Source organism: Pollicipes pollicipes, unplaced genomic scaffold, assembly GCF_011947565.3.
Source record: "Pollicipes pollicipes isolate AB1234 unplaced genomic scaffold, Ppol_2.1 Scaffold_7261;HRSCAF=8764_pilon_pilon_pilon, whole genome shotgun sequence".
NCBI classification, from domain to species: Eukaryota; Metazoa; Arthropoda; class Thecostraca; order Pollicipedomorpha; family Pollicipedidae; genus Pollicipes; species Pollicipes pollicipes.
Genome location: NW_023597054.1, coordinates 47,233,258 through 47,250,259, shown reverse-complemented (window position 1 = coordinate 47,250,259; position 17,002 = coordinate 47,233,258). Strand labels below are relative to the sequence as shown.

Genomic DNA, 17,002 nt, shown 5'->3' with positions numbered 1-17,002 from the left:
AAAGCGCTAATAACACGGTGCTTGCATGCGGAGCGGGTAGGGGGGGCGTGACTTGCGTGAGGGTGTTAGGGGGGAGTAAATGATTTAAGTGGTACAACTTCTAACGTGCTATTCGAGTATTGTGTCACGTATTGCTACACCAGGCCTCTGTTGTGTAAGCGTCATTTGCTACAGGTACGTAGTTAAGCAGGTTGCCCATTTAATTTTGCTTTTCCGCCGCTTTATTTTAGTGGTGTAGATTCTCAAAGCATTCAAAACTCAGGTATCACGATGCTTCAAAGTATTTTCAAAGGGGAACATAATGCACAGATGCCCAGCAATCAATTATGCTGAAAGGGCATTCCACAATATAATTGTTGACTATGTAATTTGATCCATGTCATGGTGTACTTCTCATGAGCCCAACGTTTATCACCCGCTGGGTGGGGGGTCAAATTGACCTCCAGAAGGTTTTTCCGGAATGGCTTTCAAATGGCGCACCATAGCCAGTGCCAAATGTTGCATAGATGTAGACAATTGAATAGTGGATCATTTGAGATAAAAGTTAAGATGTACCTTGTAAGGTTACTGAACTATGGCAGGTCAAAGTCAGGCTTTGGTTTCAGCGAAGGCACAATAACAGAGTGTTTGATGAAGCCATACATCTCTCATATGCTTTCTTAGGCACTACCAATATTAAGTGAGCAAATTACATTGATCTAGGGTCAGGTATAAAGGTCAGACCAAAGTCACAGCCAGCCTAATTTATTACTCTAGGGCTTGCTGTATGGGATAGTTTGTGGTGCTCATTTCAAATTTATTGACTGCATGAAATGCATTATACATCTTCCATTGACTTCTTATAGGCCAGAGAAGGTCATTGACCTAAGATGACCAGGGTCAACATTTTGTTTGATAAACATACTGCTTGGTGTAATCTTTGTCACTTGTTGAAATGCAAAACTCAGAGCAGTCTTGTATGATTTTGGTCACAATGACCTTCAAAAGGTCAATCAAGGTCTCTAGCCTCAAGTGGGCTTTTCACCTTTTGCTAAGAAACAGTTTCCTAGGTTCTGGGGCACTTCAGTGATCAACCTAGAATTTGACCTCATTTGACCTTATTTGACAGTCATGACCCAGTAAGCTCAAACTCTGACCTAAGTGAGCTCATGTACAGGCCAAGGCACCCTGCAAATTTGGTGTACCTAGCTTGCTTAGTCCCCAACATCTCGGGGGTTCAAATTGACCCCCCCCCCCCACCAAATGGTATCCAGCCTGCTACCCCGGCTTGTGTTGTGCATGCTCGCTGTTTGAAGCATGCATAGTCTCATGACATGGCTCAGGTCAGTTAAGGGGGCAGGCAGGCATTTGTACCACTATTGTAAGTGGAAAGTCAGATTGTGCATGTGGCTTCTGGCTAGGTTGGAGATGCTGTCATTTGGTGACTTTCCTCAGTAAATTAATTATTAAACCTCAGCAACAATAATTAAAAAGTTAATTGGTCAGAACTTGATTTTTGCAGTTTGATATTATCACCTGTCAATAATGGCACATTTAAGGTTTTTTTAGTTTTAACCATCATCCCAGTGAAGTAGGCCATGGAAGTAGTAAGCACAGTCCTGATGCTCTTTGGCAGTTTAAGATCATGGTGGACTCTTGAAACATCAATAGACCTCACAATGGGACCCTGAACCTTAAAGGTCAACTGAATGTGAAAAGGAAGCCCTCACAGTGACAATGTAGGAATGCCTTGGCTGAACTGGCCTTGTGTCCAAGTTGGGCCCCTCCTGGGCAAGCTCTGGCCCAAATGGTTTGCATAACAGCAGTGTGAGCTTCATAGCCTGATGCCTGCCTAATCTCATTTACACACAGCCTTATGATGATGCTGTTTTGCTTCAGCTGATGCCCTGCAGCGGCCCTGCCATGTCTGCTCGAGTGTTTGGAACAATGCTGGGACCTCAGGTGGTCATTCAGCTTAGAAACAGGTCAACAGGGGCTGCGGCAGTGCCACCTTCTGTGTTCATCAACAAGAACCCTCGCAACCTGGAACGCATGAGGCTGGCTCGCAAGCAGCAGGGCTGGAAGCTTGAGTCTGAGAGCAGGGAGTACTGGCACAGGTGGGTGAGCATGACTAGTGTGGTGTGGGTGATAGGATTCTCACATGAGGAAAATGGGTATTGATATGCCACCTGGTGGCTCCAGGCGGTGTTTTACACTTGTGGTGGCATCAGTGGAATGGATCACCCCTGTGGGATGCACTGTCCAGATCTGCATTGTCTTCTGCATGGTGTGACTGATTTCTGAGTCAGGTCGGCCCTATGGCACGTGTGGTTGGTGCGGGCAGGCTGCTGTTCGACGCGTCCCACCGACACACGTCGGCACACGTGGAGCACCGGACGGGCCGCAGCGTGGTGTCGGCGTCCACGCGCGAGCTGTGCCTGCGCCGCCACCTGTTCTCGGCAGTAGATGTGTCCGCGGCCGAGAACGTGGGCCGCGTGCTGGCGCGACGCTGCCTGCAGGCCGGTCTGACTGAAGTGCATTTCGCTGCCACTGAGGAGGAGCTGCAGCGCTCGGATCGGGTCAGTGGCGCCCCCGCCTCCGAAACACCAGCGCCTTGGTCACTCCCAACACGGGTCAGGCCTCGGGTACTTGCCTAGACGTGGTGGAAAACCGCAAGTGTTCCCCACCCTACGTATACCTCCCAAGCTGGAGTTAAGTTATGTGTGGTCTTAACAACTACCATGTCGCGCCTTTAACAGCTGTGATATCAAACTGAAGATGTTGGTCTCGGCCGCGACGAGCACGAAACGTGCCCCACGGTTCAAAAATCACTGCCGTCCGAAGGCAAAAAGGCCTAAGAGCCATCAGTTAACATAGCACTTACCTGCTTTGCCTTTCGAAGGCAGAGCCCAGTTCAACAGGGACGATGTGGAATGGTTGTGGATATGCCGCAGGTAGCTGAAGCCAGCGATCCACCGTAGTGAGCTGCTTATGGCAAGGGGTCATGGTGGCAAGTGCTGAGCGGTGAGTGACGCCTCTCTGTTGCGTCCACAGTTACGGCTGTTTGTCCGCGCGATGGAGGAGGGCGGGGTGAAGCTGCAGGAGCCCTCTGCCATCCAGTCCGAGCCGTGGTGGAGCAAGCATAGGGAGCAGAAACCCTGGCACGTGTTAGAGGAAGATGTTATAGATGTGCGATGAGCGGCTATTTGCACCTATCATTGACGTGTGAAGTTGCTAGCATTGTTTAATAAACGTTAGATTGGCACACTTCTCCAAGAAACGTGGCAGAGCTAATATGTCGTCGCTTAAAATCGTGAAATCTGCTTGAACGAAGTCGGTAAAAGTGAAAAGTTTTCAAGGCCAAGAAAGAGACATGGCAGAGCCAATCTTGAAATCTGCTTGAACGAAGCCAGTAAAAAGTGAGAATTTTTCAAGGCTAAGAGAGATTGTGCTCCCACGGCTGCTGCACTATGTGATGCTGCTGCATTTGCCTGCACTTCTTGCCATGCTGATCCCGTCGCCAACTCGGAACGAAATATCAATAATGTTTTGTGTTTTATAGCCTCGTTTGTGTCGCACATCGGAGACGCCAGGCGGCACACCGTTTGGTCACAGTTCAAGAGCAATGTGACGCCTCGATAGAGCATGCAAAAATGAGTTGTCACCGTTCTTTGTCTTGTCAAAAATGAGTGTGGTTGATGTTTGCGTTCGATGAACACTGGTCACGGCTGCTCGGCGTTCACTGACTCGTATACTGGCCCACTGGTGACTTGGACCGGTCCGACTGACCTGTCGCCTGCCGTTGGTGTACCGCTGTCACAGAGCACGGAAAGGTGTCCACTACGGGATGGTACGAAACTGTTACCAACACAAGCTTGCAGAAGAGGCGCGGTGCTCTCAAAATCCTTTGAAAGCGGTGCAGCGCCGAGTCAGTTGGACAAAAGGCATTGCCGGCGGTTAGTAAAGCCGGTCGTTGCCGACGGCTGTCCAAGTGCTGTTGCCAGTTGTTCTTGAAGTGTAACTGTCAATACCACTAAAAAGCTATGCTCAGTGATGTACAGGTGCGTCATGCCTAGCAACAAGCAGCAGGTGCTAAGCTACAGACCACGACGGGAACCTCAGGGACGTAAGCGTCAGCCTCAGCTTGGCTGTTAGCTTTTTGACCATCCTGCATAGTATTGTAATGGTATAATATGTCTGTTTGGAGTACGTCCTCTTACATGCATGACCTCACAAATCGTCTCAGAGCGCCTTGCGTGGGTGGCACCAGCCTCTGAGTGCGTGCAGAGTAGTTTGTCGCTTCGTCCTTAACTGCCGCCCAGGTGTTATCATTTTACCTCTACGAATGGTTTGCTCCGGCATATTGCGAGGCGTGACCGCGGAGGGACCTATTTCGTGCATGCATTGGTATGACGTGACCGCCCTGCGCCACGCCGACCGTGGCCAGCTACCAGCCGACCACAACACGGGAAAATAGCCGACCCAAAAACATGGGACGCGAAACTAGAGTCGATAGTCCTCCGAAATATCCCCGGCCCCGGCCACAGGGACGGTGAACGCCGAAGGTCGGGTCCATCGATCTCAGCCAACGCCGAAGGCTTGCCCCTCCGATGCCCGTATCCCTGTTTGTTTGTTTGTCGGCTTCGATGTTCTATTGTTCCCGCCGCATGGAGAGAGCCTCAGGTCTGGCTTCTAGTTTTCATCACCGCTTTGCTAATATTTTGTCCTGATTTTATGATCTGCCTCTGCTCGAAGGCAGGCAATGTTAAGTGTTGTAATAACGCCTGCCGTTTGCCCTTAAACGTGGACCATCAAACATTGGTTTTAACGGACAATCCAAAGCAGAGACGGTAGCTTCCTTCCACGGTACCGTTAAGCACGAAAATTACCAGGTTCCTGTGCCCTAGCTTTCCTCGTGGCGAGCAATCGGTAAGACCCCCTAAAACCTTCACGAGCGGAAACGCTTGCACCACCGCAGAGTACGCTCCGGGCCACGAAACGCCTCGGCGTGACTGACCGGCGTGCGGCACCAGTCACAATCTGCGGTCGCGTTTGGATACGGAATATGTAGACAATTGATGGCGTGTGTAAGATAAATCAGTTCACATTGGATAAGCGCCGAAAAACATGACTTTTATTACTTGTAATTTTCATACTTTCGATAATTCCTGGCTAAACTCCCACCATTGTGACTTCTGGATGGAAGGACGCGCTTCCAGAAAAAGGAGCTGAAAGAATGCGGTGAAACACTGGGGAGCACACAAAGCTTCAATTTACGGGTTGACGGACTTGACTTACGCTGCACCAACAATACAAGTAATATGCAACCCAATACCAATCGAACACAAGCAGCGCACAACTCACCACCGACCGTTTTCCTTGCTGGCAGTTCGTCTAAATAAGCAACCGTACGCACTTTCCACGGTCGGAACACGCAACGCGCCAGCGTTCCACAACGGACCGAAAGACTCCATTCCGCCCTCACCTAGACGATATCAGCGTTCCGAATCGCACAACGGCTGAAAGTGCACCACACATCAAAGCTGCTTGAGTGGATCAAGCCATGCGTCACCAGTCAAACGCCTCATTACTTGCCGTCCACCCCAACCACACCCAATTCAAAAGGCTCAATCTTCAAGTCAAGTAACTTCTTCACACCACTCGCCGAACCTCGAAGAAACGCTTCAGATAGTACACCTGGCCCATCGTCATTGCCACGAGCACCAAGGCTTCGAAGAACGACCACATGACGACCCTCGAGTTGGTGCTGTCGTTGATAGCCCTGTGTATCTTCTCTCGCACTTCCATGTAGTCCTGTTCGTGTTTCACAGCCGTCAGTGCCGCACCCAGGTCCTTGATCATATCTTCCAACTTGTTGTGACTGGCTGAAATTAAATGAAAAGAATTAGCCATTACTGCATTCACTGTAACAAAAGTTATAGGCGTGACTGACGATGGACTGTTTATTAATCCTCTGACCGTCAGTTGCAAGCACACTTGCGATACTGTTGCAAAACGGTGTGCGTGATGGTCAGGAAGATACAATACACCAAAGTACATGTAAATAATTAGCTGCAATGCCGAACAATGTTTTACGGATGCGAAATGATATACTGACCTTCGCCATCGACCCCATCCTTCTTGTCTCCTTCCCCCAGATCCATGGAGAACATCACAATTTTGGGAGTCATTGTTGACATCTTGTTTCCGAAGCAATATGTGAAAACACCATCCATATGGGCTGGGAAAGTAAACCTTCCATTGCTTTCTCTCTCCTGTTGGTACACTGTCTTGCCATCAGGTCCGATCAGCTTGATGTCAATGTCCAAGAACCCTCCTTCCACTACTTCAAATGCCAAGCCTGCAAAGCAAGAAAGCTGTTGTCACATGACCTGACAGTGTTATAATGGCTCAAGGGCTCATAGCTCATCTTAACAAGATGGGAAGCGCAGTAAGCTTTCAGATATCATTCAAAAGTGTTTTTTTTTTTAAAGAAAAGGAAACATGTTCCCGATGTTTAATCAAAAAGCTTCTGAATTCCAAATATTCTTCTCACTCTCGACCCACCTCGCTTGCATGAATACAGTTATTGGCCTAACTGTAACCCTTTAAAGGGAATGTTCCACATTTGAAAGCATTGCAAGCATTGAGGTAAGTACAAGATATTATGGAAAAGTTCCCTTGTAACTATTGGTATGGTTTCCAGTGCACAGAATAATCAAGATAACACCATTTAGCTATTTATCAAAATGTTTAACACACAATCGTTGATTACGTCATGGAAAATTTTATGTCAGAGTGCCTGCGAGACTGGCGGTGTCTGAATTGCCACTGAAGCAGAGGGGCCGACTCACTTGTATAATTAAACTCGCCACAGGTGACTTGCTATTTTATGTGTGTGGATAAACCGCCCACCATTCTATGGGCGTGTCTCGGCCCTTTTTCGTGGTATATTTGCATATGGTATTAGCATTTCATAAGTATTGTACGGTCTCCTGGTATATTTTTCCGTGATCACATGTTTTTTACTTGCATTCACATTCTTGGGTTAGTTATTCTTCATTTATTATATCCCTAGCCTCATGTCCGCCATGACTGGAAGGCCTGATCGAATGCCTACATTATGTACCACAAAATGCTGTTTGTGACCAACTTGGATTTTACATGTCAGCCTGGTTGAATGCCAACTGGCATATGTTGAAGTGAAATTTTGTGTTGACAATTCAGACACAAAGAACTCAATGCACCTGTTTCATTTGACCTTGAACACAGTCTGGCCAACTGAGGAGGCAAATTTGTGTGACATACTCTAACATAATACATCTCTTTGTGAATTCAACTCTGCACATAGGGCAAAATCATCTGCCAAGGTTGACATGCACCTTACTAAAAGTGAGGAGATTTCAAGTCTTACAGAGGGTATATCTGTGAACTGCAGGAAAGGTCAGGGTGTACTTTCCTACCCCATGTTACAAAAGAGCATTGTACATCAATCGTTGTTTTTAAGGCAGAACATATCATAATTAATCGTTGAACAGGTCATCTATACTCTTACCTTGGAACTTAACTAATTACGATACCGAACATCCGGCCGCCGCAAACACACAGCAGCCGCGACACCGGCGCCATTACTGCGCGCGGCCACAACATTACTGCGCATCAAGCCGCATCAAGAACCATAAAAATGTACGGGGCCAAGGTAACAAGAATCCATGAAATTTGATCCTCGACGCCAACGGGACGATGGGTTGCAGGGGGATCGGGTGGGGAATGTAAAGCAAAATGAGAACATGGCGGCTAAATAAAAGCTCACTATATGGTACCTATATATGGCATAGAACATGGACGCCAATGGGATGCTGGGTTCAAGGGGATATAGGGTGGGGAGGTTAGGTTAGGTTAGGTTAGGTTAGGTTAGGCTAGGTTAGGTTAAGTTAGGCTAGGTTAGGTTAGGTTAGGCTAGGCTAGGCTAGGCTAGGCTAGGCTAGGCTAGGCTAGGCTAGGCTAGGCTAGGCTAGGCTAGGCTAGGCTAGGCTAGGCTAGGCTAGGCTAGGCTAGGTCAAGTCAGGTTGTTAGTTAGGTCAGGTTGGGTTGGGTCGGGTTGGGTTGAGTTGGGTTGGGTTGGGTTGGGTTGGGTTGGGTTAGGTTAGGTTAGGTTAGGTTAGGTTAGGTTAGGTTAGGTTAGGTTAGGTTAGGTTAGGTTAGGTTAGGTTAGGTTAGGTTAGCTTAGGTTCTGGTCTATTCTAGGTTAGGTTAGGTTAGGTTAGGTTAGGTTAGGTAAGGTTAGGTTAGGTTAGGTTAGGTTCAGTTAGGCTAGTTTAGGCTATGTTCTGGACTATTCTGGCCTGTGTGTTTCATAAACGTACCTAAACGCGATAAGAAACGATTTCCATTGCATTATTATTGCTACCTTGGTCCCGTAATTTTTGAATGGTTCTTGATAAGCAGAAATATTGTAATTACGCAACAACGCAGAAAAGGCGCTGGAGAGTCAAGGCGGTGCGGTGCGTGCGGCGCTCGGGAGCCGGCTATCATATTTATTAAAATCTGAAGGTAGGGGCATGATTCTACCTGTTCTGAGATTATCTACAATATGTTCCGCCTGCGCCGTTTCTGCGTTGTTGCGTAAGCACAATATTTCTGCTTATCAAGAACCATTAAAAATGTACGGACCAAGGTAACAATAATAAAGCAACCAAAATTGTTTCTTATCGAGTTTGGGTACGTTTATAGAAACACACAGGCCAGAATAGTACAAAACATATCCTAAATTAGCCTAACCTAATCTAACTTAACCTAATCTAAACTAGCCTAACCTAGCCTAGCCCAGCCTAACCTAACCTAACCTAACCTAACCTAACCTAACCTAACCTAACCTAACCTAACCTAACCTAACCTAACCTAACCTAACCTAACCTAACCTAACCTAACCTAACCCACCCACCCACCCAACCCAACCCAACCCAACCAACCCAACCCAACCCAACCCAACCAACCCAACCCACCCAACCCAACCCAACCAACCCAACCCAACCCAACCCACCCAACCCAACCCAACCCAACCCAACCCAACCCAACCCAACCCAACCCAACCCAACCCAACCCAACCCAACCCCCAACCCAACCTAACCTAACCTAACCTAACCTAACCTAACCTCCCCACCCTATATCCCCTTCAACCCATCATCCCATTGGCATCCATGTTCCATGCCATATATAGGTGCCATATAGTGAGCTTTTACTTAGCTGCCATGTTCTCATTTTGCTTTACATTCCCCACCCTATCCCCCTGCAACCCATCGTCCTGTTGGCATCGAGGATCAAATTTCATGGATTCTTGTTACTTGGCCAGGTACATTTTTATGGTTCTTGATGCTGCTTGATGCGCAGTTATGTTGTGACCGCGCGCAGTAATGGCGCCGGTGTCGCGGGTGCTGTGTGTGTGCGGCGCTCGCTGGGGAGTCAAGGCGGTGCGGTGCGTGCGGCGCTCAGGAGCTCGCCATCATAATTATAAAAATTTGAAGGTAAGAGCATGAATCTACCTGTTTTGTGATTATTAATGATATGTCCTGCCTTAAACACAACAAATGGTGTACAATGGTTTTTCCAACATTAGGTAGGAAAGTACACCCTGACCCCAGAAAAAATCCAAAACCTTCCAGACTTCCTTCTGGCCTAGATCTCAAGCATGCATGCTCCACCTCAGAACATCAATGTTACCTGAACATTTAAGGCAGCAGCTGTAGTTATGTTACTGACAGGAATCACTAACACATGTTCAGAACTGTGGACAGATTTATTTGCTGGATGGTCAACTACTATTGCCCAATATGAAATAAGAGTAGTCCCATTGCCACATTATATGGCAAGCCACAGTACTTAGATACAAGCTTTTCCTCCAGCACCTTTCTGAGCTAAGTTGCGCTTCATCTTTATTTTGTCTTAACAGCATGGTGAAAATAAGATATACAATTAAAACAGTTTATTTTGCTTCATGGAGCAAAAATGTTCTTCAAAACATCATACTAAGCCCTCGATATTACAGCTGATACAATACAGCCACCCAATACACTCACAAGTTTAAACTCACCGAGTTTGGTTCCAGATGTTACTTTCTCCATGAAGCATTCCTCCGCATGAGCGTCGACAGTAACCATATAAGACCAGGAATGTTTTACCAAAGCTAAGATTGTAAGTACGATAAGATTATGCATGGCGTGTAGATCAAATACGGCCTGAGACAGCACAACGTAAATATTACAGCCCAGCCGCTCACACAACCACCACAATATCCCCGGTGTGCGAGCCGACAATTCGCGCACCTGAGACCAATCCTGAGACGTCAGCGGCGTAACTGCCGCGTCAAGTGGACCACAAAATTGCTGTTGCATCAAGCCAGAAAAGTTTTCTAGCACTGGTAGAGGGATATCTCTGTAAAGAAAGCATGACGTTTGGTCGGTTGTGGAAAATATCTGAGAAACTTGAGGACACAAAAATGCATCTAGTTCACGTACACTGATATTTTTCTCATGAAACTACATCTAATGTCAACAAAGATGACATGCTATTCGAATCAGGCATATCATCGGCGGATTGGGAGTCCAGCGTGCACCTGCGTTAAGATGAGTCATTCTCTTCTTGAGCTATTTTCATGACTTGTGCGAACAAAAAGGCACAGAAAGCACGTGATTATTTCTCCACCTAGTCTTTATTGTTTTGGGAACATGCCTTTTGTTGCTATTGCTCCATTGAAGACGCGGCGAAGGCTGCAAGAATCCCCCTATCCTAAAACCAGTTTTTCTGCGGGTGGATTTGGTAGCAACCAGATACGCGTCACGTCAGGTAAGACAGAAGGCTATCGGGCACCAATACATTTTATATTTGTGGGATATATATTATGAATATGAGAAGTACAATATGCGTTTTCTTGACTGTGTTAGAAGCATATTCTACATACATTAACAAAAATGCGGGGTTGCCGGCATTCCTCGAAAATGTACCCTCGTCTTAAGCATTGGGGTCATTGGAGCTCACGTAATGGTTTGTGCTTGGAGCGGTTTAGTGAAGGCCGCATAAGAGCTGTGTAAGAGCAAGGAGCATGTATTTGGATACGCGATTACGGGTGGGGGGGCGGGGGGCGTATTTACATTCAGGCTCATATCTTCACATGGATGTACTCCGTTATGGGGGGGGGGGGGGGGGGGGGGGGGGGGTGTAGAGCAAGCATCTGGACTGATCTTGAGCCGGTCACGTATGCTGCGATGCATGGATAAGAACATCTTGAAAGAAGTACAAGAGAAGCTCGATTTATTGAGATTTTGAGCCATAATGAAGCCTTGTGTTTGTGTGCATAATCTGAGGCACGGTTTATCTGGGTGACGCCCGAAGTCGTAGGTCTATGTGAGCCGGCTTTCTGTTCTGGACGTTGGGCTTCTACGCGGTTCGGTTGTTGCACAGGCTTTGAAACGTATGAGAAAGTAGGAGAGGTATGCCAATTAGATTTGAAAATGACCCCTTTGCCCCTTTACTGTGCCAACAGTGGTCTGAGCTGATCCATACAAAGAAATGTTCAATGCCTTCCTTTGTAGCGTTTCATGCCCGATGCCTGGTCAATGCCTTTGTGACGTCAGAATGAAAACAGCACATGATGTTTGGGCTTTTTTTTACTTGGGTACCTGTATTGCCGACGGTGGGGAGAGAGCTACGCTGGCTGCAGGGTTCCTGTACTGCCGTAATGGAGAAATGCTGTTAGGTGTCAGCCGACGTAGTGACGTCACTGAAAATGGGTTTGCATCGATCGGGGTTCTTTTGGGCCGACTGAAGGCTACAAGGCATCTACTAGCGATATGATGTCACCGGTATTCGACTGGATATGTGACGTCACTGGTTGTGAGGCTTTAGGGCTCTTTTGGGTGCAATGAATGCCGTAAAGCATCAACTGACGATATGTCGTCGCTGGTATTCAATGAAACATCAGGCGCAGCAGGCCTTATTCCATCTTTACCTTTCGTACCTGTCTGCTGCAAGCATTCGCGTGCCGAGTAAAAGCTTGACCGAATCACCTGAATGTGTGACGTCACTAATCATCACTTGATACGAGTGCACTTAGGCCCCACGGCCGCGGTGTATCATGTTCCGTGAAATATCACCGGGTGTCGTGACGTCACTGATATTCGACTAAATATTGGTCGCAACAGGTCATGCTTCATTTGTACCTTCGTACCTGTCTACTGCAAGCACTGGCGTGATGAACAAAAGCTACCAAATCACGTGAGTGTGTGACGTCACTGGTCATGCATTTTTATGGATCTTTGGGGGCCAACTGAGGGCCGTAAAGCACAACCTAATGATGTGACGTCACTGGCATTCGACTGTGTGTGATGTCACTTGTGATCAGATTTTACGGCCTCTTTTGGGCCGACGAAAGGTCATACGACATTAACTGAAGATGTGACGTCACTGGTATACGAATAAAATTCAGGCGGGACAGGCCATGCTCCATCTTTACCTTTGGTACCTGTCCATTGCAAGCATTTGAGTGCTGAAGGAAGGCTGTGCCGAATTACCCGAGTGTGTAACGTCACTAACCATTAATTTGTATAGACTGTTTTGAACCCACCGTAAGCCATACCACATCAGATGACCATATGACGTCACCGGTTTTCGTCTAATGTCATGCGCAACAGGCCATGCTCTATATTTGCCTTTCGTACCTGTTTACTGCAAGCCTTCGCGTGCCATATCAAGGTGATGCCGAACCATCTGAGTGCGTGACGTCACTGGTCATGAGTTTATACAGGTTCACTTGGGCAGCCCAATGCAACAAAGCATCATATCCTGTGAAGCATCGCGGGATGATATGACGTCACTGGTATTCGACTCAACATCAAGCGCAACAGGCCATGTTCCATCTTTACCTTTCGTACCTGTCTACTGCAAGCATTCGCGTGTTATATCACGTCATTGGTTAGGAGTTCTTACGGGCTTTTTTCAACCCCCTATATGGCATAATGCTTCAGCTGACGATATGATGTCACTGGTGTTCGACTTAACATCAGGCACAACATGTCATGTTCCATCTTTGCCTTTCGCACCTGTTAAAGTATTGGCGAGCCTAATGATGGCTCTGCCGAGTCACCTGAGTGCGTCGTCATGAGTTTTTACAGGCTATTGTTGGCCGAGTGAAAGCCATAAGGCATCATCTAACGATATGTCGTCACTGGTAATCCACTAAGTGTGTGACGCCATTGGTCATGAGTTTTCCCGGGCCTTTTTGGGCCAACTTAAGGCCATTAGGCATCAGGTAACGATATGACGTCATTGGTATTCAATTGAGCATCAGATACAATATGTCATGTTTCATCTTAACCTTCCGCACCTATCTACTGCAAGTATTCGCGCGCCACATAAAGGCTCTGCGCAATCACCTGAGCGTGTGGTGTGACTGGTTATGAGTTTACGCGAGTTTACTCGGGCTGACTGAAGGGCATTAAGCATCATCTGGCGATGTGACGGCACTGGTATTAATCTTAACACCAGGCGCGACAGGCCATGTTCGTCTTTACCTTTCGTACCTGTCTATTGTAAGCATTGACATGCTTAAGGAAAGCTCTGTGAAATCTCCTGATTGTGTAATATCACTGGTCATGAGTTCTTTACGGGCTGCTTTTTTGTACCTATAGGGTACAAGACATCAGTTGACGATATGATATCACTGGTATTTGACTTAATCTCAGGCGCAACAGGCCATGTTTCATCTTTGCCTTTCGCACCTTTCGCACCTTCGCACCTTTCGCACCTTTCGCACTGCAAGTATTCGCGCGCTACATAAAGGCTCTGCCGAATCACCTGAGCATGTGGTGTAACTGGTCATGAGTTTACGCGGGCTTACTCGGGCTGACTGAAGGACATCAAGCATCACCTGACCATATGACGTCACTGATATTCGGGCTGTGGCCCAGACTTATGGCCGCTAGGAGGCGCCCTTGATTAATATTTAGCCATCAGGGCATTCCGGACCGTAGCTGCTCAGGGGCGCATCCTGTGATGTCGGGCGGAATAGCTTTGCATATACGTCGGTTTGTGGGCTGGGATCACCTTTGTTTTGTGTTTACGTTTGTTCAAAATTGTAGTCGTTGAAACAGTCCGTTGCGTTTGAAGTTGTTACTTAATGGTGCGCACAATAAAATTAGTGTGTTTAACTATGGTGCATCTCCCACCTCTGCTGCGGAATTTCGTAGCCATAGGTGGCCAAGTGACCTCCTACCAACTGATGATCAGTGACGTCACATACTCAGGTGATTCGGCGGAGCCTTCATATAGCACGCAAATATTTGCAGCAGCCAGGTACGAAAGGCAAATATGGAACATGACCTGTTGCGCCTGATGTTAAGTCGAGCCCCAGTAACGTCATGTCGTCAGCTGATGCATTATAACCTATAATGGGTTCAAAAGAGTCCGTAAAAAACTCGTGACCAGTGACGTCACGCACTCAGGAGATTCGACGGAGCCTTCATTCAGCACGTCAATACCTTCAATAGACAGGTACGAAAGGTAAAGAAAGTACGTGGCATGTTGGACCTGATGTTAAGTCGAATAACAGTGACGACATATCATCCTGTGATGCTTCACGGGAGGTGTTGCTTTGTGGCCTTGGGCGGCCCAAGTGAATCCGTATAAACTCATGACCAGTGACGTCACCCACTCAGATGATTCGTCTGGAGTTTAGTCGATTACCAGTGACGTCATATCGGCAGCTGATGCTTGATGTCCTTCAGTCAGCCCGAGTAAACCTGCACAAACTCATGACCAGTTACACCACACGCTCAGGCGAATCGACAGAGCCTTTTTGTAGCGCACGAATACTTGCAGTAGGCAGGTGCGAAAGGTAAAGATGAAACATGGCTTTTTGCAACTGATGTTAATTCGAATGCAAGTGACGCCATAACATTATCTGATGCCTAATGGTCTGAACTCGGCCAAAAAAGGCCCGTAAAAGCTCATGACCAGTGACGTAACACTCAGTGGATTACCAGTGACGTCATTTCGTTAGCTGATGCCTTATGGCTTTCGCTCAGCCAAAAATAGTTGGTAAAAATTCATGACCAGTGACGTCGCACACTCAGGTGACTCGGCAGAGCCATCATTTAACGCACCAATACTTGACAGGTACGAAAGGCAAAGATGGAACATGACCTGTTGCGCCTCATGTTTAGTCGAACACCATTGACATCATGTCGTCAACTGATGCATTTTTCCCTATAGAGGGTTCCAAGGAGCCAGAAAAAACTCATGACCAGTAACGTTACACACCCAGGAGACTCGACAGAGCCTTCATTCAGCACGTCAATACTTGTAATAGACGGGTACGAAAGGTAAAGATAGAACATGGCCTGTCGCGCCTGATGTCAAGTCGGACACCAGTGACGTCATATCGTCAGCTGATGCATTATTCCGTTTGGGGGTACAAAAGGTCCCGTAAAAAGCTCTTGACCAGTGACGTTGCTTACTCAGGAGACTCGATAGAGCCTTCATTCAGCACGCCAATACTTCCAAGAGACAGGCACGAAAGGTAAAGATGAAACATGGCCTGTCGCGCCTGGAGTTTAGTCGAATACCAGTGACGTCATATCGTCAGCTGATGCTTGATGTGCTTTGGTCAGCCAGAGTAAACCCGCGTAAACTCATAACTAGTTACACCACACGCTCAGGTAATTCGGCAGAGCCCCTATGTGTCGCGCGAATACTTGCAATAGATAGGTGCGAAAGGTACAGACGAAACATGGCTTAGATAGAGCATGGCCTGTTGCGCATGACGTCTAGTCGAGACCCAGTGACATCATATCGTCAGCTGATGCCTTGTGGCCTATAGTAGGTTCAGAAGAGTATACAAATTAATGGTCAGTGACGTACACACTCAGGTAATTTGGCAGAGCCTTCCACGGCAATGCTTGCAATGGACAGGTACCAAAGATAAGGGTGGAACATGGCCTGTCGCGCCCGAAGTTCATTCGAATACCAGTGACGTCACATCGTCAGTCAGTGCCGTATGACCTTTCGTCGGCCCAAAAGAGGCCGTAAAATCTCATGACCAGCGACACGCACAGTCGAATGCCAGTGACGTCACATCGTTAGCTGATGCTTTATGGTCTTCAGCTGGCCGCAAAAAAAAATCCGCCAATAGTTGCAGCAGACATGTACGAAAGGTATAAATGGAGCATGACCTGTTGCCTGATGTTCAGCCAAATACCAGTGACGTCATATCGCCAGCTCATGCCTTACGGCATTTCGTCGGTCCTAAAGGGTCCGTTGAAACCCACGACCATTGACGTCTTACAGTCAGTCGTATAGCAGTGACGTCGTTAGCTGACACCTTGTGGTCTTCAGTTGGCCGAAAAGCACCGGTGGAACTCATGACCAGTGACGTCACACACTCAGGTGGTTCGGCAGCTCTCATCCAGCACGCCAATGCTTGCAGTAGACAGGTACAAAGGTAAAAATGAAGCACGGCCTGTTGCGCCCAGTATTTATTCGGATACCAGTGACGTCACGCTATCCGGCGATACTTCGCGGACCATGACACACACCGTGGTCGTGGGGCCTAAGTGCACTCGTATGAAGTGATGATTAGGGACGTCACACATTGAGGTGATTCGGTCAAACCTTTATGCGGCACGCAAATGCTTGCAGCAGACAGGTACGAAAAGTAAAGATGGAACAAGGCCGGTCGCGCCTGATGTTTAATCGAATACCAGTGACGACACATGGCCAGCTGATGCATTACGGCATTCAGTAGACCCAAAAGAGCCTTACAAACTCACGACCAGTGACGTCACATACCCAACCGAATACCAGTGACATCATATCACAATCAAAAGCCTTATGGCCTTCAGTCGGCCCGAAAGAACCCCGATCCCGATCGATGCAAAACCATTTTCAGTGACGTCACAATGTCAGCTGATGCCTCACAGCTTTTCCCCCACACGACAATACTCGAAACCCTGCAGCTAGCGTAGCTCTTCCC

The 17,002-nt window shown here is 47.5% G+C and overlaps 2 protein-coding genes across 2 annotated transcripts; one reads left to right on the top strand and one right to left on the bottom strand.

The window, feature by feature from the left end:
• Positions 1-45: 45 nt before the first annotated feature.
• LOC119112278 (39S ribosomal protein L18, mitochondrial) lies at positions 46-4,083 on the top strand. The gene is made up of 4 exons (XM_037236392.1): positions 46-174; positions 1,879-2,096; positions 2,324-2,558; positions 3,034-4,083. The coding sequence occupies exons 2-4, from the start codon at positions 1,882-1,884 to the stop codon at positions 3,175-3,177; spliced, it is 594 nt and encodes a 197-aa protein (XP_037092287.1). The 5' UTR covers positions 46-174; positions 1,879-1,881; the 3' UTR covers positions 3,178-4,083.
• A 1,003-nt stretch (positions 4,084-5,086) lies between these two features.
• LOC119112525 (transmembrane emp24 domain-containing protein 2) lies at positions 5,087-10,312 on the bottom strand. The gene is made up of 3 exons (XM_037236734.1): positions 10,070-10,312; positions 6,098-6,340; positions 5,087-5,864 (listed from the first exon to the last, which is right to left on the bottom strand). Exons 1-3 carry the CDS (start codon positions 10,191-10,193, stop codon positions 5,632-5,634), a joined length of 600 nt encoding a protein of 199 aa, XP_037092629.1. The 5' UTR covers positions 10,194-10,312; the 3' UTR covers positions 5,087-5,631.
• Between the last annotated feature and the right edge of the window lie 6,690 nt (positions 10,313-17,002).

Excerpts from the sequence above, each read along its gene's own strand:
- LOC119112278 (XM_037236392.1), top strand. The coding sequence starts at position 1,882 with ATGCCCTGCAGCGGCCCTGCCATGTCTGCTCGAGTGTTTGGAACAATG. Across the intron at positions 2,097-2,323 it reads AGCAGGGAGTACTGGCACAG|GCTGCTGTTCGACGCGTCCC; the intron begins GTGGGTGAGCAT and ends TGGTGCGGGCAG. Across the intron at positions 2,559-3,033 it reads AGCTGCAGCGCTCGGATCGG|TTACGGCTGTTTGTCCGCGC; the intron begins GTCAGTGGCGCC and ends TTGCGTCCACAG.
- LOC119112525 (XM_037236734.1), bottom strand. The coding sequence starts at position 10,193 with ATGCATAATCTTATCGTACTTACAATCTTAGCTTTGGTAAAACATTCC. Across the intron at positions 6,341-10,069 it reads AACATCTGGAACCAAACTCG|GCTTGGCATTTGAAGTAGTG; the intron begins GTGAGTTTAAAC and ends CTTGCTTTGCAG. Across the intron at positions 5,865-6,097 it reads GGATGGGGTCGATGGCGAAG|CCAGTCACAACAAGTTGGAA; the intron begins GTCAGTATATCA and ends ATTTAATTTCAG.